The 26,557-nt window shown below is 36.8% G+C and overlaps 1 protein-coding gene and 1 non-coding gene across 4 annotated transcripts in view; one reads left to right on the top strand and one right to left on the bottom strand.

Annotated features, from left to right (window-relative positions):
* The window catches only part of LOC105084251 (cytochrome P450 2C42), a 31,751-nt gene extending 5,197 nt beyond the window's left edge, over positions 1 to 26,554 (bottom strand). The window contains exons 1-7 of the mRNA XM_010974314.3: positions 26,367 to 26,554; positions 24,990 to 25,152; positions 24,668 to 24,817; positions 13,539 to 13,699; positions 12,175 to 12,351; positions 2,828 to 2,969; positions 41 to 228 (exon numbers count right to left, since the gene is read on the bottom strand). Coding sequence (XP_010972616.1) covers positions 41 to 228; positions 2,828 to 2,969; positions 12,175 to 12,351; positions 13,539 to 13,699; positions 24,668 to 24,817; positions 24,990 to 25,152; positions 26,367 to 26,534 — 1,149 coding nt within the window. The 5' untranslated portion in view covers positions 26,535 to 26,554. The remainder of the gene's footprint in view (positions 1 to 40; positions 229 to 2,827; positions 2,970 to 12,174; positions 12,352 to 13,538; positions 13,700 to 24,667; positions 24,818 to 24,989; positions 25,153 to 26,366) is intronic.
* The window catches only part of LOC105084252 (uncharacterized), a 101,499-nt gene that overhangs the window by 25,027 nt on the left and 49,915 nt on the right, over positions 1 to 26,557 (top strand). The gene's annotated exons all lie outside the window — the stretch shown is intronic.

Raw genomic sequence — 26,557 nt, 5'->3', positions numbered from 1 at the left:
TCAAGACCCGTTAGGTCAGGAGAAGAGAAACCAGTCTTACCTTCGGGATGACGTAGTTTCTGAATTTAATGTCGTGGGTCACCGCATGGGGCACGTTGGTGGGGATGAGGTCGATGTATCTCTGGATCTCGTGCACCACAGCATCAGTGTAGGGCATGCGGCTCCTGTCCTGAATGCAGGGGCTCCGGTGTCTGCCAATCACATGGTCAATCTCTTCCTGGACCTTAGCTGGTAAGAGGCAAGTAAGACTGATGGAAAAAGAGAAATGTGCCTCCCACATTTGCATACCAATTCAGGGATACATGAGGCATTATGAAGGTGTCCCAGCATCACTGTATACATCACTTATGTGGCCAGGTTGCACCTAGACATAGAGAGGATCATTGCCATAATGTAAATACATATAAGTCTCCTACAAGGTAGACTCAAGATACATCTATACATACCTCTATGTTAACCTACATGATAAAACAAATGATGAAATGTTTCCAAGTATAAACAGAACATATAGTCAAGACATTATTGTCCTTGCTGAAAGAAAAACAAATCTGATATTAATTTCTACAAAATACTATAGGAGTAGAAAAGTTAAATTATAAAGCATGTATTTTAGTGTATTTGTATATTGTGTGTGTGCAATGTACAGTGGTAGTCTCCTCATCCTCCAGCTTCCCACATGCCACCACCCTGAATATGCTAGCAGTTCCTTCTGAAATGTATGTTCTATTTCTAAATGATGACTCACCACTTCTATTTTCAACTTATCTATTTTTAGACAACATCCTCCCATGTGTGATAAGAATTTGCATGTCCATCCCCACCTCATACAAAATACACATAGACACACACAATTCCTTTTACTCTATTATCCCAAACATACTTAGGCCACAATCGTTGGCTGTTAGGATATTCATTTTAACATTGTTCTGATTGCATAAACAGGGCTCCCTGATAAGAGGACTATGATTATGTTTGTTTCGGTATTTTCTTGGACTTAATCATGTCTCTTTATTCACTTGATAAATTTCTGTATCTTGACCTAGAGTTATTTCCAAATACTGAGGTAGATATTCCCAATTCCATATAATAAAATTTTTCTATTTTTAGGAAGCCTCAGACAATCACTTCCCTTTTATTTGCTGTCTTCCTTCATACCTGCTTTATCCACCTAATCCATTTTGAAATGTATATTTGTCTAGGCCTGATATTTAACAACAGCCCCGACACTTTCATGCCCAGTCATGAGTTCTGATTCCTAGAGCATATGACTTCTTCTCACATGACTTCAGATATTTGTGTGAGAAAGGGAAAAGTGGGAGAAAATTTTTAGTACACCTGCAGGTCTGAAAAGATTTTATTAATACACAGTTTGAGAGTTGCTCTTGAATTCTGATGCTATTCTGAATCCTAATCCTTTATATATGACGTGACATGTCTCTGAAAGATTTTATAATTTTCTCTGTAATTCTGTTGTTCTGAAATTTCATGACCCTTTGTCTTGTTGTGGATGTTTTTATTTCATTCACTCTGCTGTACATGTTGAGAGAATTTTCTATCTACATGGCAAAATTTGGAGGTGTTTCCTGTCTCTCACTCTCCAGAGCGAATCACAGGTTCACTCTGTGAATTTTATCTAGCTGCTTATTTTCAGGAAGCAGGATAGAAAAAGGAGCTAAGAGTCTCTGAACTCAAGAAGTGAATTTTAACCTAACCTTTCTTTCAGTAGTGCACCTCACTCTTTCCCCTACCTCTTCCCAGTGTCCCTGAGTGTAGGACCTCTTAGGTTCAGTTTCTCTAGAGAGTAAACTTCTCTCTTCCTATTGGGGAAAAACAATCACCTGCTAGAAGGGGTTGTCAAAGGGACATGGCAGGGAGAGCTACCTTTATCACCATATATCTACCCCTACTGTCTTTGACGCTTGGTGATTCTAAATACTAAAACTTACAGGATTGTAGAGACGTAAATTATTTCTTCTCATAATGTAACTTCCTTTTCTGACATTTAGGTCACAAGTTCATCTCTATACTGACTTCATTATCACCCCTCTGTAAGCTGTCTGTGTTCAGAAATTTGTTAAACATTTGTCAGCTGTGTCCTGGTCTCTTCTTGTCCATCTTTAAAAGACTAATTCTCGTTTGTAATAGGTCATAGTCATCTTAGAGGGGTCCTGACACGACAAGATAGTGTTTCTAAATTGCTATGGATTAGTATCACTCTTTAAATGTACTTTTGTAACATAATGTTCTTTGTAAAAATAAAATGATTGATCACCCTAATTTTCATTTTGGCAAGCACTAGTTTTCTAGAAACAGAATTCTGGACCACTAAAATACCTTTATCGCATCTTAGGCCTGAATAGAATAAATTCTTGTGAGTGTACATTTGAGAGCGCTTCGCAGAATGTGGACGTTATCTCAGGCAACCTCACTAAATTTCTAGGATTTCCACCTATGCTTCAATGAGAAGTGTTTCTGTTTTCCACCCGTTTAGGACACTGCATTTTCAGAATGAGGATAAATCAGAGTGACCTTTCCATGATAAAACCAATGTGCAGCCCCAGGCTAATTAATGCCCACTATGTCTGCTACAGATAACCTCAGAGAGTGCTTTATTGCTTTGCTACTTCCCACAGTGTCTTCACTCCTCTCAGTCATCCTCCTGTGTTACGTAAAGATGTCCATTATTATCCCTTCATTAAATTTCGAAAAATTAAGCTGTTCAGAGATTTAAATTTAAATACTTCCCTATGAGAAACAAGGTGGAAGCACTCGCAGTCTCTTCCCAGTATCTTCTTTGAAGTTACCCTGCCCACCATGTTGGTCATACCTGTGACCTCTGGGTGCTTCAGCAAGAGGAGGAGACCATATCTCAGAGTGGTGCTCGTTGTCTCTGTCCCAGCTCCAAACAAATCAGATATCGTGGCTAACAGGTTTTCAACAGTGAACTCTAATTCTTGATTGTGTTTTTCCTAGGAATGATTTGGTAAAATTATTTGACAAGCTAATTTGCTAGCATTGCTGTTAATCCAAAAGTCATACTGCTTTAAGGTTAAGCCAACATATAAACTACAAGGTGCAGTTATAGGAAAAACTGCTGTATGATATAACAAAAGTACTGTAGATGAGTTGACTCAAGTATCATTTTCTCCTTATTCCTCACTTGCCTAAAAGTTCCATTCATCAGCCCCTTATGCATTTAAGTAGGCTATGCAGCTTACTTTTTGCCATTAAGATATAAGCAGAAGCCTATTGGTGCTGCTTCCTCTCCTTCCACCTGAAAAGAAGTGTTTGAGGGAGTTGATAGAGTACACGTCACCTTGGAACAGTAGGGCTTGATCATGAAGTAAGGCTTATATTCTAAGTATGAGTGAAGAAGAATGGAAGGTGTTTAAAATTCTAATGTTTTGGGGGTTCAGTACTATCCCTACAGTGACAGATGACAAGCCTCCTTGTATATGAGCTGAATAATCCCACTATTTGTTAAAGCCATTTTTTCTCTTACTTTGGCATGAACACAATCTTAATTAGTAGAAATATAAATTAGGGCTATGTCATGAAAGATATAAGCCTAAGTCAAGATTTCATAATTCTCTTCTGTGTTAAAAAGTTATAGAACTCAGTATTGTTTGCAGACTCACCATGAAGTTGGAATTGTGCAAAAACTAATATTGTAGTTCAACCTAGTAAAAGAGAATGGATGCCCAGAGCTAATACAGGGCCATCACTATTGTATTCCACATGTGATGCAATAAGCAGCTTGGTCTAGGAAACAAATATAGGAATGAATCGAAATATACACTTGAAGTGCCACTACAGTCATGAAGACAGAATCTGGGACATTCACTGTCCATAAGGAAGAAGAGAGTAGGGGTAATGCCAAGGGTATCAGACTGACTGAATGGAGCTGTCGTGGGAAGTTGGTAGAGACAGCAGTTGACAAGTACAAGTAATGTTAGCTTAGGAGTGAGGACATGATGTGACATGGAATAGATAACAACAAGCAGGTAGTTTCAATGCTGAGTGGAAAGGATCACTAACGTAAAAAAAAAGTATATTTTTGCACACGTGTCACTAGGCCAGCATTGATTTTATGATGCATTTACAGTCTCCAGAGGTCCAATGCCATGTCTAGTATTAAGTAATAAAGAGAATCAAGGCAGACTAAACACTATGAATTTGTGTACTTGTTAGAAAGAGTCATCTCCCTTGGCTCTACCCAAGCTCTAAGCTTGTCAATTCACAACTGTTCTACAGTCGAATGAGCAGCGCACTCATAAAGCAATATTAGTATTTCCATTGCTTGAATTGGATTTGGAGATACAGTGCTTATGTGCACATAGCCTACCAGTATTACGCTATACAAAACAATGTTGAATGAAATTAAAAGAAAACGTGGATAAAGAACACTCCTTGACATAGATCAAAACACGCAATATTTTATGATAGCATTACTGGATTAATATCACAAAGATGGCAGAAGGAAGTTTCACAAATCAATCTGTTCACTGAAACAACTGCTGGCAATGCACAAAGTCTCTGAGCAACTCTTTTGGTACTCTGGGGACTAAACACTTGCAGCTGATGTCCTTAAGTATAAATGTTGATACATCTACATCTCGCATACTGGCTAGCATTCCTCATAACCTAGTTCGAAGGCAGGCAGTTGTGAAAAGTGTAGACTGTGTTCTAGTACAGCTAGTCAGTATAGCTAGTAGGTCCCAGAGTGGGCAACGGGAGCACATTCTTCAAAATTGGGATTGTAGGTTTTGATCACTGAGAGGTTGGCACGGAGAATAGCCATTGTTTCAATCTCCAGGGCTTTCATTGAAAAGATAAAGAGAATGCCATCTTTTACTTTTCTACTTTCTTTAGCTCTAGGTATTTGATAGAATGCCTGTAAGGTCACTACTTTACTATAGAGATGACAGAAAAGAGAGTCAGGTGCCCACAGAGGATAAGAAAAACAGTCTTGGCAAAAACGATTGGGAAAACTTTCTAAACAGATGAATGATTGTCGTCTTCATCAAGTAACAGTAGCAATTGTTGGAACAGGGTAAAATCTTATTTTCAGACTTACTCAATACAATATATTAAATACTGTCTTCTCAACAGAAAAATTACAAAGCACACATGAAAAATAGGTGATTATGGCTCATTAGCAGCTTTAAAAAGTTGACACAAACCATTGCTGAAGAGGCCCAGACACTGGACTTAACTAGATAAAAAGTTTAAGATACATGTCTTGGATCTTCTCAAAGAGAGGAAGGAAACCATGTGCAAATCACTAAAGAATGTTAATAAAGTATATGAACACTTAGGGAACATCAATAATGAGAACATTTTAAAAAGGAACCAAATAGAAATTCAGGAGCTAAAAAGTACAATACTTGAAATTAAAATAAAATTTACCAGAAAGTTTCAACCACAGGTTGGAGGAAGCCCAAGAAAGAAACAGCAAACCTGATGATAGGACAACAGAAATTATGAAGTCTGAATAATCGAAAGAAAAAGTAATAAGTAAAAATGAACAGATCCTAAGGAACCTATGGAACTCAATAAACTGTAAAACATCCACTTACTGGAGTCCCAGAGAAGAACGAGAAGGAGCAGTAAAAAATATCTTTGAAGAAAGAATGGCTGAAAACTTCCAAAATTTGGTTAAAAATGAATCTACACATCCAACAAGCTAAATAAGTCCCAAGAAAGATGAAACCAAACAACCCACAGCAAGGCATATTTTAATCACAATGTCATAAAGCAAAGACAGAGATATTTAAACAATCAAGAGAGCAGTGACTCATCTTGTACAAAGGATTCTCAATGGTAGTAACAGCTCATTTTCCTTCAGAAAGTGTAGAGACCAGAGATTAGTGGAAGGACACATTTAAAACCCTGAACATAAAGATGCCAACCAAGAATTCTATAACTGACAGAACTATTATATCCATAATGAAGGAGAAATCAAGACATGCCCCAAATAAAGGGTAAGGCGATTCCTCATTAATAAATCTGCTAAAGAAATGCTAAAGGAAGTAACCTTTTAGGGTAAAATCAAAAGACACTAGATGTTAATTGAAACCCACATTAATAAGTGAATATGCTTGATGAAAATAACTAGGTAAATATAAAAGCTAAAATTATTGTAGGCTAGTATGAATCTCTTTATTGTCTATATTGTTTAAATGAAAAATGCATTAAACAATCATTATAAATATATTTCTAGGCATGCACCATATAAAGAAGTAATTTGTGACACACAAAAAAATAAAACGGGATGAATTTTGATGGGAGCATAGTTAACATGCAATTTAAAACTACTATGGAATCAAATCATACTAGGTTTTTATGACTTTAGGATGTTAAGAATAATCTAAGAAATTAAGTAAAAATACATGCAAAACATTGAAGAGGAAAAAAGGTACACTAAAACAACTGATCAAACAAAAATTATAGATATATTGGAAGAATTGAGAAGCAAAAGGCATTAGGGGAAAATAGCAGAGCAGAAGTAAATCCTTCACTATGTCTAATCACTTCAGATTTTGAAATTCATAAGTTTAGACAGATATTCAGAGAATACATTTTAAATTGTGTATATAAATATTCCATTTATGATGGAACATAATATAGCTATAAAAAGGAAGGAAACCTGCCACTTGTGAAGCATGGATGGGCCTTGAAGGCATTATGCTAAGTGGAATAAATCAGGATGAGAAAATCAAATATATGATCTTACACGTGGAATATAAAAGAAGCACTGAACTCATAAATATGGAGAACACATTGGTGGCTTCTAGAGATGAGTGGTCAAAATGCAAAAAAAGGGTCAAAAGGTACAAACTTCCGATTATAAAGTAAGTCAGTCCTGGGATGTAATGTACAGCCTGATGACTGTATATTGTATATTTCAAAATAGTTAAGAGAGTAAATCTTGGAAATTCTCATCACAAGAAAGAATGCAGTTACCTGTGCTGATAGATATTAACTAGACTTACTGTGGTAATTAATCACTTTGCAATATATGCATGTATTGAATTCTTATGTTGTACACCTGAAACTAATGTTATGTCAGTTATATCTCAATTTAGAAAAGTGTGCATTATTTACAGGAAACTCACTTTAGACCCAGAGATGCAAACACATTAAATCATAAAGAAGGAACGAGATGTTGCAAGCAATAGTAGCCAAATAAAGCAGGAATGGCTATGTTAACATTAGAAACAATAGATTTTAATCAAAAATAGCTGAAAAGAAACAAGTAAGTATGGGATATTTTAGACTGGATAAAAAAAAAGATAAAGTTGAATTCATCAGGAAGCTATAACAATAAACAGGTATTTGTACTAAACATAAGATGCCAAACTACAGGAAGCAAGCTTTAAAAGAACTGAATGAATAGGGAGTTGAACAAGAATAGTAGGAGACTTCAATACCCAACTTTCAATAATGCATAGTCCATCTAGACAAAAGATTGACAAGACAATGTAAGACTTGAACAACACTAGAATCAACTCTACTACCAGACATAAAGAGCACTTGTGCCAACAACAGCAGAATACACACTCTTCTCCAGTGCACATGTAACTTTCTCTATGGTAGACCATGTGTTAGGTCATAAAGAATTCTCAGTAACTGAAATAGATAAAAATGATACAGACTATCCTCTGATAACAGTAAAATGAGTCTAGAAATCAATAGACAAGTGAAAATTCTAAATTCATGAATACTTAAACATAGAAAAATAAATCTGATAATTCCATATGTGAAGAGCTTAAAAGTTTCAGTTCCATTCTAAGAGGAAATAAATTGTAAATAACTCTTCTAGGATCCACGAGAGGGGTTAGGACCAAGGGAAAACCGCTGCTTCCAAGACTGGAGAGGTTGGCAGGGAAATGCAGGGAGTCAGATTTAACAGAGAAGAGCCCCATGAATGGAAATCAGTGCCTGGGAAGGAAAACCTAAGTCGTAGTTGAGAAATTGCTGATAGCTCAGTGTGGACAACTCTGAGAGAAAATGCACAGGGAGCCCCATCCTACAGGGGCCACCACAGTATTTTGAGGTTTACCTCCCGGAGGTTGAGCAAGTTCTCACAGTAAATACTGGAGAAAAATCCCTTCATTTTTCCAGCAGGAGGAGGGCAAAAGGAACGATTTTTAAATATACTAGAGCACTCGATTCTTCTTAAGAAGGCCTGCCCTCAAGACAAACTAGATAAAAAAAAGTCTCACCTGCTGGGGTTTTATCAGACCCTAACTGACCTGAGGGAAGGGAAATATTCAATCCAGGTAGCGCTAGCATTCCATCTGGGAGAAGTGAAATACCCAACTCCAGTCCACTTTAGCTGTCCTACCCCATCTGGGGAGCGAGAAAAACACTGAGAAACATACGTAAAGTTCAGAGTCCAGAGGCATAGGCTCACTCAAAATCCTCAATCCCTATTAAAATCACTGCTGCCTTCTTGGCATGAATTGACAAGTTTATCCTAAAAGTCACATGGAAATTTAAGGGACCTGAAAAGCCAAAACAATCTTTAGAAATAACAACAAAGAGATATTCTCAATTTGAAAACTAAAAACAAAGCTAGTAATTAAGACTACAAGATGATGTGATACTGGCATAAGGACTGACATAGAGATTATTGAGTTGAGAGGACAAATAAACACTCGTTTTCTTGTTTACTGAAGGATAGTCATTACAATGTATCAATTTCTGGATTACAGCACAATGCCTCAGTTATGCATATACATATATTTGTTTTCATATTCTTTTTCATTAAAGGTTATTATAAGATATTGAATATAGTTCCCTGTGTTAAACAGAAGAAAATTTTCTTTAATCTATATTTATATACAGTGGATAAGATTTGCAAATCTCAAACTCCCAAATTTATCCCTTCCCACTCCCTTTCCCCTGGCAACCATAAGATTATTTACTATGTCTCCGAGTCTGTTTCTGTTTTGTAGATGAGTTCATTAGTATCCTTTCTTTCTTTTTTAGATTCCACATGTGAGTGACGTCATATGGTATTTTTCTTTCTCTTTCTGGCTTACTTTCCTAAGAATGATGATCACTAGGGCCATCCATCTTGCTGCAAATGGTATCATTTTATCCTTTTTCTGGCTGAGTAGTATTCCATTGTATAGATATAGCACTTCTTCTTTATCCAGTCATCTGTCAGTGGACATTCAGGTTGCTTCCATGTCTTTGCTATTATATATAGTGTTGCTCTCCAGATATATGCCCAGTAATGGGATTGCTGGATCATATGTTAAGTCTATGTTCAGTCCTTTGAGAAGTCTCCATACTGTTTTCCACAATGGCTGCACCAAACTACATTCTCACTAACAGTGTAGGAGGGTTCCCTTTTCTCCACACCCTCTCCAGCATTTACTGTTGGTGGACTTTTGAATGATGGCCATTCTGACTGATGGGAGGTGATACCTCATTGTTGTTTCGATTTGCATTTCTCTGATAATTAGCGATACTGAGCATTTTTTTCATGTGCCTATTTGCCATTTGTTTGTCTTCACTGGAGAATTGCTTGTTTAACTCTTCTGTCCATTTTTTGGATTGGATTGTTTGTTTTTTTATTATTAAGTTGTATGAGCTGTTTATATATTCTTCAACTTAAACTTTGTCAGTCACATCATTTGTGAATATTTTCTCTCATTCTGTAGGTTGTTGTTTGTTTTGCTTTTGGTTTCCTTTGCTGTGCAAAAGTTTATAAGTTTGTTTAAGTCCCATTTGTTTAATTTTCCTCTTATTTCTATTGCCTGGGTAGACTGTCCTAGGAGAACATTGCTAAAATTTATGTCAGAGAATGTTTTGCCTGTGTTTTCTTCTAGGAAGTTTATTGTGTCTTCCCTTACATTTAAGTCTTTAAGCCATTCTGAGTTTAGTTTTGTGTATGGTGGTAGAGAATATTCTGACATCATTGATTTGCATACTATTGTCCAGTTTTCTCAGCACCACTTGCTGAAGAGACTGTCTTTTCTCCATCGTATACTCTTGCCTCCTTTGTCGTAGTTTGACTGTAGGTCTCTGGGTTTATTTCTGGGCTCTCTATTCTGTTCCACGTGTCTGTTTTTATGCCAATACCACACTGTTTTTATTACTATAGCTCTGTAGGATTGTCTGAAGTCTGGAAGGGTTATGCCTCCAGTTTTGTTATTTTTCCTCAGTAATGTTTTGGCAATTCTGGGTCTTTTGTGATTCCATATAAATTTTAGGATTATTTGTTCTATTCCTGTGAAAAATGTCATAGGTAATTTGATTGGGATCGCATTAAATCTGTCGATTACCTTGTGCAGTATGGCCATTTTAATGATGTTGAATCTTCCAATCCAAGAGCATGGGATATCTTTCATTTTCTTTAAGGCATCTTTAATTTCCTTAATCATTGTTGTGTAGTTCTACATGTATAAGTCTTTCACTCCATTGGTCAGATTTTTTCCAAGTAGTTTATTGTTTTAGATGCGATTTTAAAAGGGATTGTTTCTTTACTTTCTTTTCCTGCTATTTCATTGTTAGTGTGAAGAAATGCAGCTTATTTCTGTATGTTAATCTTGTATCCTGATACCTTGGTAAATTCTTTTATCAGCTCTAGTAGGTTTTGTGTGGAGCTTTTAAGGTTTTCTGTATATAGTATCATATCATCCACATATAGTGACATTTACCTCTTCTCTTCCAATTTGGATCCCATTTACTTCTTTTTCTTTCCTGGTTGCTGTGGCTAGGACTTCCAAGACTATGTTGAATAGAAGTGGTGAGAGTGGGCATCCTCGTGTTGTTCCAGATTTTAGTGGGAAGGCTTTCAGCTTTTCACAACTGAGTATTATGCTGGCTGTAGGTTTCTCATAAATAGCTTTTATCATGTTGAGATACAGTCTCTTTGATAAGAGTTTTTATCATAAATGGGTGTTGAATTTTATCAAATGTTTTTTCTGCATCTATTGAGATGATCATGTGATTTTTGTCATTTCTTTTGTTGATGTGGTGTATCACATTGACCTATTTGCATATGTTGAACCATCCTTGTGATGCTGGGCTGAATCCAACTTGATCATGGTGTAAGATCTGTTTTTATGTGCTGTTGGATTCTGTTTGCTAATATTTTGTTGAGGATGTTTGCATGTATGTTCATCAGCGATATTGGCTTATAATTTTCTTTTTTGATAGCGTCTTTGGTTTTGGTATCAGGGTGATGGTGGCGTCATAGAATGAGTTTGGAAGTATTCCTTCCTTTTCAGTCTTTTGGAAGAGTTTGAGAAGGATCGGTGAGAGTTATTCTTTGTATGTTTAGTAGAATTCCCCAGTGGAGCCATCTGGTCCTGGACTTTTGTTCGTAGTGAAGTTTTTTTTTTCACTGCTAATTTGATTTCATTTCTAGTGATCGGACTGTTCAAGTGGTCTATTTCTTCTTGATTCAATCTTGCTGGACTGTATGTTTCCAGAAATGTGTCCATTTCTTCTAGGTTGTCCAGTATGTTTCCATATAGTTGTAACACTCACATTTTGTCAGTTGATTTTTGACGAGGGTGCCAAGATGACTCATGTGGGAAAACTAGCCTTTTCAACAAGTGGTGCAGGACTCATGCACACAGACATATGACTCCAACTCTGTATCTATGCCAGTTCTTTTTCACTTTACATTCAATTAATGTTTCTGTCTTCCATCCACCAAGTATTTCCCACCTCACATCTCTGCACTGCTGTATACACTACTCACCCATCTGAAATTCCCTCTCCTGTTTTTCAATGCAGATATATTAAGATTTATTTCCAACCACTGGACATACAGGAAGCCCAGCTCTGTTAAGCCATTCTTTTCCATTCATTCAGGCAGTGTGTGCAATGATCCTGCCCATCTTCATAGTATAGCATGACATTTTGTATTTTCTAAATTGTTTATATTTCACCAGAGGTATCATTCTGTCTCTTCGTAGGTAGACTATTAGTACCCATAGAGTAGGATCAGGTTTTCTACTTATTTAACAGTTAAATATGATGTCTTCCATAACAATGTTTATTGTATATTCATGCACAAAATGGGTACTAAAATGCATGTCAACGTTGTTTGCATGACCACTGAAACATCCCTTGTAAATATGAGAGTAATCAATGAACAGAGAATGCACAAGCAGTGAAATAACTGATCTGTCATTAACATTTTACCTGCTCCATCTTGATCAGGAAGCAATCGATAAAGTCCCGAGGATTGTTCATGTCCAGGGATGCTTGGTGCTCCTTTGTTTTCTCCAAAATATAGTTTTTTAAATTAGCATTATTTTTAATTACTTTATTATGACTCCCTGGGAAATAATCAATGAGAACGGGGAAAGTATTGCAGATCTAGGAGAGAAAACAATAGTTTAATGAATAAAGAACACTGAATGAAGACTTGTATACCATATGCCAAGCCCTGGTTAGAAACAGTAGTATAAATGGTAATGTCATATGTGTATTCCTGTTTTTAGGGGAATTTTTTCTTTACAAGTACATAATTTTCTATGCTGATAGATGTATATGAAAGAGAAAATTCTGACTAGGGACCAAAGATGATGAACATTTTGTATACTCATATATCATGTTTGTTGTATAAAAGCATCTTTATAAAATTTTTCTCATTCATTTTCTTATTATCAATTGTTCCCTTGACTCATGTAATATGGGATAGTATGAAATACTGTGGTTCACATTTTGTAGATGACAACAGAGCTTAAGAGAGTTTGGACAACCTGATATAAAACACAAAGCTAGTCCCTGCTATTTCTATTTCTTTTTGTAGACTCAAACATAGAATGAGTATTTCAGAACTGAGAGGTTTCTAAAGACACCATGAAACATGACACAACATTTTATGTATAAAGTAACTGCAGCAGAGCAATCAAGTGACTTTTCTAAGATCATACTGTCATCTTTTAGGCAGAGTGCAGAACATGTCACCTCAGCCCTGGGTACAACTGTGATGTCTGTTTATGGTTCATACAACAAAAAAACCTAATCATTTTGTCATCTCTAAACAATTACCTTGTCAATTAGGATGCCAATGAAGCATCAAACATTCCTATCCTAGTCAGTGTCCCTGGCAGCACTCTCCCTCCTTTTCTTCCTTTCCAAATGCAGATATTTCTGCCAACTATTGTGCTGAAGAAGTTATTAAGTGGTGATTGGATGACAAGAGTTGTGGGTAATGGAAACCTTTCCAGAAGGTCCTGGAAGGCCTCTTATTGCTATGGGCATGCTTTGGGAAAGTTACCAAAGTATTTCATTGAAACTGGGCTTTGGGATTCAGTGGAAGAATCCACTGGACAGGGTGACTAGGATTGAATTACTGTTCTGAATTCTGGGCATGTATTTTCCTGCCTGTTGTAAAAGGCTCAGTCGTCTTTCCCAGGTAAGCACCCCAGGATGCTAAGCTCTGGGCAGGACTGTGGTGTGCACACATTTACTTCACAGTGTGGTGGATATAGAGATTTGGACTTCATGGAGAAAAGAGCATAAATGATTCCTCTAGAAAGAAAGGATGGGGGCCTCACCTGTATCCATGGAGAGCTCACAATCCTGATATTTTCATTAAATTTTTTCATTATGTTTAGAAAAGTCTGATCTTTATAATCAAAACGATTCTGGAAAATAATGGAGCAGATCACATTGCAAGGAGCACAGCCCAGGATGAAAGTGGGATCACAGGGTGACGCTAAGGAATAACAAACAATTTAAACACCCCATTAAAACATACATATGAAACATATTGTCTTTGCGGTAACAGGTCAAGATGATGTTAGAAACTTTAAAGCAATATTTTACCTACGAATTTCCTTAACAAAGTTTTGAACACGCATAAAATCAACATGTCGCTTTTACCTTAACCTGCATAAATCATTTCAGCCTAGTTAAATAATGGTTTTTGAAAAAAAAACTTCAGTTCACATCTACTATCTTTACTTGTATCCTTTTCACCCAAATGCCTGTTAATTTGAAGGACAAAAGAAGAAAACATTTCAAAAGGCCATTTTTGTATCATTTAATAATATAAAGTTCTTAGTGCTGAATATTATCTGTTTGCAAAGCCTGTAGAAATGAAACACTGATAAAGAAAGAGAATAGTTAGGGACCTCAAAATGTTTTTCTTTGTTTTTTTTGTTTTTAAATATAGATACTGGGGAATGAACCTAGGACCATATTATGCATGCTAAGCATGCATTCTACCACTGAGCTATTTCCCTCCCCACAAAACATTTTTTTTTGTAATGTATATTTGAAAGAATCATCTCTAGAGTCAGCAAAGGGTAAGCTTATGAGAGCAAGGTTGTGGGTGAATTCATGTATTTCAAGAAGAGATGTAAAAAAAAAAAAGCAGCTACTATCCATGCAGTATGAGAAGAAAATCTAATACAAATGAACAATTAGTAAAAGATAGGATTTTTTTTGTCTAAAATATAGACAAAATGTAAAGTGTTTATTTCAAACATAAATCCCAGGTGACACAAAAAGGGAAAATTGATGGATGGAGTTCTTTCATTTTTTTTCATTTCAGTGTTAAGAAATTCCCTTGTTAGGAATTAAATGTTAATAATTTCCAATCAGCATCAAAAATTTATTTGCACAAAGGTGCCGTATGTGGTCTTGAGGGACATCATTCTGTATATGCATCAATAGAATAGTGTGTTTTAATACATTTAAAATGTATCATTTAAGTGAACATGATCTTATTACCAGTTAAGAAATTACATGAGAGGAAAAATATTGTTTTTCGGTAGGAGATCTGTGAAATAAAATTGATGCAATCAAATGATCGATTAAAAATCAAAAGATCCGAAAGATCTGTGTAGAGAGATCCAACATTCACATGTATTGATGTATGAATTACTTGAATCAAAAATAGACTGACAGAGTGACATCACAAAGATGGTGAAATAGGAAGTCTTAGCTCTTGTTCTCCCATAGAAACACTGATTTAGGAATTATAAATGGACTAAAATTCTTTAATGAGACTTTCAGAATCCAGTTAAGTAGTTACACACCATACGCAAGTATATAGCTAAGAACAATGACATTAAAACTTGTAGAAGTGCAGTTTCACTTTACCTGCATCAGCACTTCCCCCCAAGCTGGCACAATTCCGTGCTGGAAGAGAATGCCCCAGGTTGTGATTACTCCACAGGAAGGAGAAAGATGAAGCATGCATCCAGTGAACCAGCTCTTCAGCTGGCTGCTTGAGGAAATGGTTTCTGTCTTACCTCACTTGGAGTGCTGACAGAACTGGCATAGTACAGGGATGTCACGGACCACGGAGAATAAAGCAAAGTGAGGATAGTGGCTTGCTATCCCCAGCATGGCTTGGCACAATCTAGAGAAGGTGAACCACTTCAGGCTTTCCTTCAGGGGGAAGGGAGAGGAGTGGAGCTTGCATCTGGTGCTCCTGCTTTTTGGAGGAATGGTATGTGTCTCATCTGACTCAGGCTGGTAAGGGGGTGTTTATACTCTTTGGATGCCATTGAGACAAGGGAAAGTGGAGTTGCTTGCCTCTGTCGAACTAGAGAAATCCTAGTGCTGCAGAGAGCAAAGGGAGCAAGAGATTAGTAGCTCCTGAAATGAATTTGGCAAGCTTCCCTAATTGTGAAATTCTACACCGAACCCCAGAGAAGTTGCATCCACCAAAATAAACAGGTTTCAGACCCCCAGAGTCTCTAGCTAAGATGACTGGTAACGGTTTCACCGTACATAAAGTTAGCCCCTAAGGACTGGGAGAAGTGACAACTTTTTCAAGTCCCTGGATCCCAACACAAAGTCACAAAACACAAAAAGAAGCAGGAAACATGGCTCACACAAAGGTACAAAATAAATCTCCAGAAACGGGATTCAGAGGAAATGGAGAGTATCACGTGAACAGAGAATTTTTTGAAAACATGATAAAGGTGCTTCATAAGTTCAAGAAAATGATGCGTCAATAAAATGAAAATGTAACAAAGAGATAGAACACATAAAAAAGAACAAAACAGCTGAAATTTGTTCAGCTGAAAAACACAACTCACCTAAGGACTTACTCCAGCACAGGTCATCTGATATTGTTCAATCAGAAGATCAAAAGGAAAAAATGAAAAGGAGTGGAGGAAGCGTGAAGGACTTATGGGATCAATATGAACACTGTGGGGAAGAGAGAGAGGGCAAGAAGCTTATTTGAAGAAGTAATGGCAAAAAACATTCCATATCTGGGGAAAAACTACTCAGATTCTAGAAGGACTACACACTAACCAGGATGAACAAAAGAAATCCACAGTGAGATAGATTATAACCAAAAGTCAGAGATAGAGAATTTTGATAGCAGCAAAAGTGACTTGTCACAAACAACAGAGGCATCATAAAACCAACAACAGACTTGTAGGCAGAGCCGTTGCAATCTAGGAAGGAGTAGGATGATATATTCAAAGAGCGGGAAAAAAAGAGTTGCCAACCACAAATGCTGTATCTGGCAGATACTTGCTTTTCAAAAAAAGGAGAAATAAAGAGTTCCCACATAAACAAAAGCTGTGGGCGTTCATCACCACTAGGTACATCTTAGAAGAAATGCTAAAAGGTGTCCTTAAAGTTGAAACAGTAGGATACTGGACAGCAACACAAATGCATTATGGAAGTATAAAGCTTGCTGATAGAGGTAAATATATGGACAAGACCAGAATACGGTAGTAATGCAGAAGTGGTGCATAAACCACTATTACTTCTAGTATAGAAGTTAAAAGAAAAAAATTGACAAATCTTTACCTAGACTATCTAAGAAAAAAAGAGAAAACTCAAAATCGGAAATGAGGAGGAGCCATTACAACTGATACCACAGAAATACAAAAGAGTTGAAGAGACTGCTATGAACCATTATACACCAACAAATTGTACAATCTAGAAATGGATACATTTCAAAAAAGAAACAGACAACCTGTTAGCACTGAATCAGGAAGAAATAGAAAAGCTGACAAACCACTAATGATAAGGTTGTCAAATCAGTAACCAAAAACCACCACCAACAAAAAAAGCCCAGAACCAAATGACTTTAGTGATGAAGTCTATGAACATTTAAGGATTGGCAAACATTTGCAATCCTCAAACTCAAAGAAATGCAAATTTATAAATGTCTGTGATATGCCACTTTATCAAAATGAAAAGTAAAAATCATATAATCATCTGAATAGATGTAGAAAAAGCATGACAAAATTTGAAATTCTTTCATGATGAAATCGGTTCTAGACTCCTTTACTCAACATGGTAAATGCCATATATGACCAGCCCACAGCTAACCTTGTATTCAACTATGAACAACTGGAAGCTTTTCCTCTAAGAGGAAGCATGAGAGTGCCCATTCTTTTCTTGTTTTGAAATTTTTTTTTCATTTTTTTTTCTTGGGGTGGGGAGGTAATTAGGTTTATTTATTTATTTTGTATACAGTTACTCTGGATGGAACCCAGGACCTTGTGCGTGCTAGGCACATACTCTACCACTGAACTATACCCTCCCTCCTCGAAAGCTCCAATTCTTCCAACCCGTACTCAACATAGTACTCAAAAAGTTTTAGCCATGCACCCCAATGTTCATAGCAGCAGTATTTACAATAGCCAAGACATGGAAACAGCCTAAATGCCCATCAACAGATGACTGGATAAAGAAGAAGTGGTATATTTATATGATGGTATACTATTCAGCCATAAAAACCAACAACATAACACCATTTGCAGCAACATGGATGCTCCTGGAGAATGTCATTCTAAGTGAAATAAGCCAGAAAGAGAAAGAAAAATACCGTATGAGATCGCTCATATGTGGAATCTAAAATAAGAAAAAACACAAACAAACAAACAAATAAAACATAAATACAAAACAGAAACAGACTCGTAGACATAGAATACAAACTTGTGGTTGCCAAGGGGGTGAGGGTGTGGGAAGGGACAGACTGGGATTTCAAAATGTAGGATAGATAAACAAGATTATACTGTATAGCACAGGGAACTATATACAAGATCTTTGGTAGCCCACAGAGAAAAAAAAAATGTGACAATGAATATATATATATACACGCGTTCATTTATAACTAAAAAATTGTGCTCTCCACTGGAATTTGACACAACATTGTAAAATTATTCTAAATCAATAAAAAATCTTAAAAAAAAAAGTTTTAGCCAAAGCAATCATTTATGAAAAGTAAAATGTATTCAAAGGAAGAACTAAAAAATGTCTATTTGTAGATGCTATGATCTTATATTTAGAAAACCCTCAAGAATCCACCCAAAACTGTTACAACTAATCAATGAATTCAGTAAAGTTACAGGATATGAAATGAACATACAAAAATTATTTGTATTTCTATACATTAACAATGAAGTCTCTGTAAAAGAAATAAGGAAAATAATCCCATTTTTAAAAGCAATAGAAATGATAAAAACCTTAGGACCAAATTAAAGCAAGGAAGCGAAAGCTCTGTACACTGATGTCTCGTAAGACATTGATGAAAATAATTAAAGAAGGCACAAGTGGGTGGAAAGGTATCAGTGTTTCTGCATCAGAAGTATTAATATTGTTAATATGTCCCTACTACTAAAAGCAATCTGTAGATTCAGTGGCATTCTAATGGCATTTCTTACAGAAATACAAAAAATAATCCTAAAATCCATATGGAATTAGAAAAAGACCCACTATATCCAGCAAGTCCTAAGAATGAAGAAAAAAGTTAAACACATGAAACTTGCTGATTTCAAATTCTGTTATAGAACTAATATATCAAAGCGGTATTGTACTACCGTAAAAACAGACACAGACCAATGGAACAGGATTGAGAGCTCTGAAATAAACCCACACATTTATTATCAACTGATATTTGACAAGAGAGCCAAGAATACTCAGTAGGAAAGGACGGTCTCTTCAGTAAATGATGTTGGCTCTCACCACTTGTATTCAACATAGTATCAGAAGTCCTAGCTGCAGCCGTAAGAGAATAAAGAAATAAAAAGGAACCAGATTGAAAGGAAAGAGGTAAAACTGTCACTATATGCAGATGACATGATACTATATTTAGAAAACCATATAAAGACTCCACACAAAGACTACTAGAACTGATAAGGGAATTCAGCAAGGTAGCAAGATATGTGATCAACATACAGAAATCTCTTGCATTTCTTTACACTAACGATGAAATATTAGAAAAGGAAAGTAAAAAAAAATCCCTTTTAAAGTTTCATCAAAAAAAAAATACTTAGGAATAAACCTGACCAAGGAAATGAAACACTCATACACTGAAAAGTCTAAAACACCGATAAAGAGAATTGAGGGTCATTTAAAGAAATGGAAAGATATCCCATGCTCTTGGATTGGAAGAATTAATATTGTTAAAATGGCCATATTACCCAATGCAATCTATAGATATAATGGAATCCCCATCCAATTATCCATGACATTCTTCTAGAGCTAAAACAGATAATTCTGAAATTATATGGAATCACAAAAAATCCAGATTTGCCAAAATATTACTGAGGAAAAATGAAGCTGGAAGCATAACCCTCCCAGACCTCAGACAATACTACAGAGCTACAGTAATGAACACAGTGTGGTACTGGCACAAAAAGACATAGAGATCAATGGAACAGAATAGAGAGCCTAGAAATAAACCCATACACCTACCGTCTATCTTCAACAAGGAAGGCAACATAAATTTCATGATATCACTTATATTTGGAATGTAAAAAGTGACACAGATGAACTTATTTACAAAACAGAAACAGACTCACAGACATGGAAAACAAACTTATGGTTACCAGTGTTGAAGGGGAGCAGGGATAAATGGGATTTAGGGATTAGCAGGGAACTACATTCAGTATCTTGTAATAACCTCCTATGAAAAAGAATATATCTACACACACACATATATAACTGAATATCTGTGAGGTACAACAGAAACTAACACAACATTGTAATACAACTATACTTCAAGAAATAAAAATAAATGAACGGTGATAGGAAAGCTGCATATTCACATACAAAGTAATGAAACAGACCCCCTATTTTATAGCACTCACAAAAGATAACTCTAAATGGATTAAAGACTTAATGTAAGACCTGAAGCCATAAAACTCCTAGAATAAAACTTAGAGGAAAGACCCCTTGATATCAGTCTTGGCAATGATTTTTTTTTTTATATGATACCCAAAGCACAAGCAATGAAAGCAAAAATGAACAAATGCAACTACATCAAAGTAAAAAGCTTTTCTGCATAGTAAAATGAACAATCAACAAAATGAAATGCAACCCACAAAATGTGAGAAAATATTTGCAATCATATATCTGATAAAGGGTTCATCTCCGAAATATGTAAAGAACTCATACAGCTTAATAGAAAGAAAAACAACCTGATTAGAAGTGGGCAGAGGAACTGAATAGACGTGTTTCCAAGATGACATACAAATGGCCAACAGTTGGATGAAAAGATTTTCAGCATTACGAATCCTCAGGAAAATGCAGAAGAAACACACATGTTAGAATGGTTACCATCAAAAAGTCAAGAGTAAGTGTTGGCTAGGATGTAGAGAAAAGGGAACTCTTATGCATTGTTGGTGTGAATGTACACTGTCACTATGTGAAATACTGTGAAGGTTCCTTCACATATTAAAAATAGAACTACCATGTGATCCAGTAATCCTGCTTCTGGGTATATATCTGAATGAAATGCAAACAGGATATTGTAGAGGCTTCTATACTCCATATTTATTGCAGGATTATTTATAATATCCAAGATTTGAAAACAAACTAAATCTCTCCACAGTTGAGTGGATAAAGAAGATGTCACACACACACACACACACACACACACACACACACACACACACACACACACACACACACACACAGTTGACCCTTGAACAGCATGGGGGTGGGGCACTGACTCCCTATGCAGGTGAAAATCTGTGTATAACTTTACAGTTGGTCCTCCATCTCAGTAGTTAGACATTCCAGGATTCAACCAAGCACGAACCATGTAGTACTGTAGCAAGTTGTTAGTGAGAAATATCCACATATAAGTGGACCCACACAGTTCAAACCCATGTTATTCAAGGGTCAACTGTATATACATACACACACACAATGGCACATTATTCAGCCAGGAGAGAGAAGGAAATCTTTGCATTTGCCACAACATGAGTGAATCTTGAGGGCATAGTGCTAAGTGAAATAAGACAGACAAAGACAAATAGTATATGATATCACTAATATGTGGAATCTAAAAAAAACAAAAAAAAAGTCATAGAAGCAGAGAGTAGAAGGGTAGTTCCCAGGGTTTAGGGAGAGTGTGAAATGAGGAGAAGTTGGTCAAAGAATACAAACTTCCAACTAGGAAATGAATCATTTCTGGGGATCTAATGCACAGCATTGTTATTATAGCTAACATAAGTGTATCATAAATGTAAAAATTGGTAAGAAATTAGACTTTAAATGTTCTCTGAAGAAATGGTAGTTATGGGACCTGAGGGAGGTGTTGGACAGTGCTGTGGTGGTCATCATATTGCAATATATGAGTATATCAAATCAACATACTGTATACGTTAAACTTAATATCACAAGGCATCACATTATCACAATATCAATTATATCTTAGTAAAGTTGGGGAAAAATATTGAATGTAGACCACGCCCTTTGAAGAAAGTTGAGTTTTATTTTTAACCTAGATGTGTAGGTGTAGTTACAGCTCCATTGTAGGGAAGGTGTATGGTACACATGGTCCATAGGTGACCCTTCTGTGATTCTGTGGGAGCTATTTTGCAACTTTCTAAATTTTCAATAATAGATAGTGATGCAAAATAATTCTTGTCTATAGACATACACACTCTGTTCTGTCCAGTAGAGGATCCGTTGAGTTTCCTAGCTAGTTTTGTCTTCATTTGCACATTCACATCAGCATACTTTTACTGTAAATAAACTTTTACCTTTTGACCCTTGTCCTTTGAATTGGTTGTAACACCTCGTTACAATTGTTGGGAACTGATTTCCTCATTAATGTGTCAAATAATATCTTTAACTTGTGTTTGTTTTTAAAAATAAAGACTGATCAACAGGTATATGAAAAGATGATTAACATCACTCAGCATGAACTTTTGTGCTGGTCTCAGCCTGTCAATAACCAATATTGTGGTTGGACCAGCCCTTGCATTCTTATTTTGAGTAAGCAAGATGGCCTTCAGTGGTAATGATTAGGGAATCTTGAAAAAATAGGGGTGTATTACTTACCAAACCTGGAAATTACAGAGCATATTTTGGGCCATAGCTTGGTTATAGGCAGGGAGAGGGAGAGCCTAGGATTCTACTATAATGGAGTTGAGTGTAGGGACCTAGAGTATCTGGAGCTCCCAATTGTTTCTTCTTTTCAATCCAAGTATAGTTGATTCATAATATCATATCTGTTTTAGGTGTACAGTATGTTGATTAAATACTCTTTATTGGTGAGATTGCTATATAACAGTTGGAATTTAAAGCATGAGAAGAGAAAAATTTGTTAAATCTAGTTCCCTTAAAGGTCAGTAATTAAAATCAACCAAGATCTCTAAAACAAAGGAGACCCCATCGGAGGAGGTAGCCTGCCTCTTTATCTAGTAGTGTGGCTGGTAATGTGTTTGTTTTAGATAGCCAACTTGGAAGGGTTGCCTCTTTGAAATGGATGCCTTGGCAATCAGAGCATTAAGTCAGGCACTTGCATTACCAAATAGAGAAAAAATATCAGGGTATCCACTTCACATTAAACAATGCAAATCAGAGCAATGAAGTATCATTTCATATGTATTCAGGTGACCTTTATCAAATAAAAAAGGAAAAGAAGAAATAAGTATTGGTGAGGATGTGAAGAAATTGAATCCTTTTACATGGTTGGTAGAATACTGGTACCAGCAGGTAATATGGAAAAAATATGGAGGTTCCTCAAAGAGTTAAACATAGAACTACCATATTACCCAGCAATCCCACTTCTGAGTTTTTATTCAGAAGATCTGACTCAGGAACTCAAAGAGATATTTGCCCTCCTATGTTCATAGTAGCCAAGAGGTGGAGACAACCTAAATATCCCTCAACGATTAATGAATAAAGATGTGTAAATGCATACACTGGAACATTATTCAGCCATAAAAATGAAAGAAATCTTGTCACCATGGATGACCCATGAGCACATTACGCTAAGTGAAAGAAGTTGATCACAAACGGACAAATGTTGCCTGATTCCACTTTTATGAAGCAGCTAAAATAGTCAAACGTATAGGAACAGAAAGTAGAATGCCAGTTACCAGGGCGTTGGGGGAGAGGAAAAGGAGAGTCACAGTACAGTGGGTAGAGATGGTCAGCTTATGCAGGATGAAAGTTCTAGAGACCTGCTGTACAACAGTTTCATAATACTTAATGATATTGTAATGTACACTTAATAATGTGTTAAGAAGAGAGATGTCATGTTATGTTTTTTTTTTAATATAAAATTTTGTTTTTCAGTTTTGCAAAGGAAAGTTAGGGCATAGAATAAAAGGAACATGTATCCTGAGAGGCTTCTATGCCAGGCTCCTTTGTATTCCAGGCCTGTAAGCTTTAAAAGAAGTGTTATTTCACTTGATAGGTAGAGGATGCTTTGGAAAACCTTGGGGATTTCTTTGTCTATATTTGATTTTCAGTCTTTCATTTAATCCTGAAGAAAGAATTTTAAAACAGAGCAATTTGTAATACAATCTGAAAATCAGTCATTGTGACAAAGACTTTACAGGTCATTAGACCTGGGAGTAGGAGGTAAATAATTACCATAAATTCGTTACCAAAATCAGATAAAAATGGATCAGAGTTTAGCAAACTGAAAAGAGAGTCAAATTCCACTTAGAGAAGACAGGGTAAGGATGTATTGATTAGGTTGAAATCGAGTTAAATAAAACATTTTGTAACTTGGTGTTTGTGTATTTTGCAGAATTATACTGTAGCATATATTTTGTCAAAATAGAAATACAGTGAGTATTGCATAACAAGAATAATGGATGCTGGTACCTTTAAAATAGTGCTGCCTTTAGAGAGAAATCATAATTGATGAGAAGTGCACTCAGATGGGTTTCAGTTGGAATCATAGATGGCATCATTAGTACTGGCCAGAACTGCAGGCCTAGGCCCTGGAAATAACTCTCAGACATGTCTGTGCGGCTGACCATATAAATATAGTTCAGTTAAGTGAGGGCACATGTCACTTGTTTCATGCTCTGCAGAGGTGTGAGGAGGTCATTCCCACCCTGTCCATTTAACAGCTATTCCCTGGTGAAATGCTCTGTAATAGATAGCCACATTTATGATATAGGAAAGACTTGACTCTAACTCTTTCAGAAAATGACTCAAAACTATTCTTTGTGATTTGTGATTTTAAAGCAGTTCAGGGGAGAATATGAAAAAATGACCTTTTATAACCACAGAGTATGAACTGTCATAGGTGTACACATATGACAAGCGGAGATACACACAAAGTTCACATAGCTCTCTGCTTCACACCCTCCCTGCTGTGAGGGCTGACACCCCCTACTGGTATGAAGATGTGGCCACCCCTGAAATTTTCTGAGGATGCCATTTGAGAGAAAGCAGTCTGGTAAGACAGAGCGTTCTATCAGAGTTAGAGTATAGACTCACTTACCATTGGTTTTTCTCAACTCCTCCACAAGGCAGCGGGCTTCCTCCTGCACACGGTCCTCAATGCTCCTCTTCCCCATCCCGAAATTCCGCAGGGTCATGAGGGAGAAGCGCCGCATCTCCTTCCATGTCTTTCCATTGCTGAACACGATTCCTACCAGGAGGGGAAACAGAGACTAGGAGGGAGGTCCTAGGGAAGGAGGAGTGAGCTGACACTTGCCAGCCTTGTGGATAGAACAAACTGTGCCTGACGGGCCCTTCAAATTCCTCTTTTCCACCCTCCCCACCCCCATTCCCAATGCTGAACATGAAACATGAACACCTACCGTGTCCTTTATTAGTTCTTTCAGTCAATGGTAACCTGCCTCTTCCAGAAAAATCTTCTCCACGATCAATTAGGGCTTCTTTCACTGCTTGGTATCCATGCAGCACAACGGTGGGCTTCATGCCAAAATACACAGTGAACACAGGTCCATGGACTTTTGAGAGCTATTAATAGAGATGTGTATAATAGCATAAGTCATTATTGGATAGTATATTGGGGCTGATGCAGAATGCATTATCATCCTACTGCTTATGTTTTTATTCTGTCCCATATGGCCTGAAATATTTGTGAAATTAATGAATAAATATGATGGTGATTACTGTAGACCCCATTTATGGGTGGCCTGCAATGTGCTAAGCAATGGCCAGACAATTACTATACAGATTATAATTAATCCTCATATTAGCACCTTTCGCAGGTTTATTTGTCCCACTTATAAATAAGGACCGGAGTCAGGAAATTGCAGTTGATTTCTAGTGTCCCATGGCTACTACATAGAAGATGCAAATTGAACCACTTCTTCTCCAACCTCTGATCATTAAGCACTATAACAATCCTCAAGGCCCACCTTTGGGCCAACACCAGGTGGACTGCTTCAGAATCACCTGTAGAGAGAGCTCTTCCCGTGAGAATTTTGATTCCCTCACCCTGTGATGAACACTACAGTTCTGTAGTTTAACAAGTAGATTCAGATCATTCTAATGCCCAACCCACTTTGAGATCCACTGGTATTACTAACAGAGAAAGACAGCAAGCATCACAGAGGCAGTGTGGGACATGCAGCGTCTCACAGAACAATATCATCCATCCTGCAGCCTTCATGAGGTACAGACAGCACCTTCGTGCAGAATCTGCGTGAACACTGTTACCACCAGTTGGGCCATGGCTGCTTACTCCTTTGTTTCATTCACTCATGCCTGTCTTCAACTCAGAGCTATTTCCTTAACATTAGGCACAATTTGCTGCTTCAGGAAAGTTTTGTTTTCATGGCTATCTGAACAAAACACACAGCTTCTATAGTGAAAGACTTCTGCAAGGAAATTTCTAATCAGAAAACATTTCACTTACCATTGACCTTCAGCCCCAAATTACTGTGAAACGAAGGAAGTGTTATTTCCCGCTTTTGTCACTTTATTATTGTGATTCTACCACACAAAGACCTAAATGTTTCTCTGCTCACAGAATATATCATTTCACTCTTGTATTTATGACAGTGACAGATCTGAAGAGGTAAGAGAAATATCAAAATTTACAGGGAATGATATACTTCATAATGACCTGTTTTAATAGTGTGCCCACTGGAACATGTTTTATTTTAACAGTTGGGCTAAGTTACTTCCCCTTTGCAATACACTGGAGGAGCATTAAACTTACTTACTTTGCTTAAGGATTTGCTGATGTTCTTAACATCTAACTGTAGGATATTTCCAAGAATTGGGAGAGGAGTCGGGCCAGGCGGGAGCTTCCCGTTCCGAGAGCTCTGGATCCAGAGTGAAAGGAGAAGCAAACATGAGAGCCAGAGCACCAGGACCACAACTGGATCCATGGTTGCCTCCTCTTCTTACTTAG

The sequence above is a fragment of the Camelus dromedarius genome, chromosome 8 (assembly GCF_036321535.1).
Source record: "Camelus dromedarius isolate mCamDro1 chromosome 8, mCamDro1.pat, whole genome shotgun sequence".
Classification (NCBI taxonomy): Eukaryota; Metazoa; Chordata; class Mammalia; order Artiodactyla; family Camelidae; genus Camelus; species Camelus dromedarius.
This window is presented reverse-complemented; position numbering and strand designations above follow the sequence as displayed.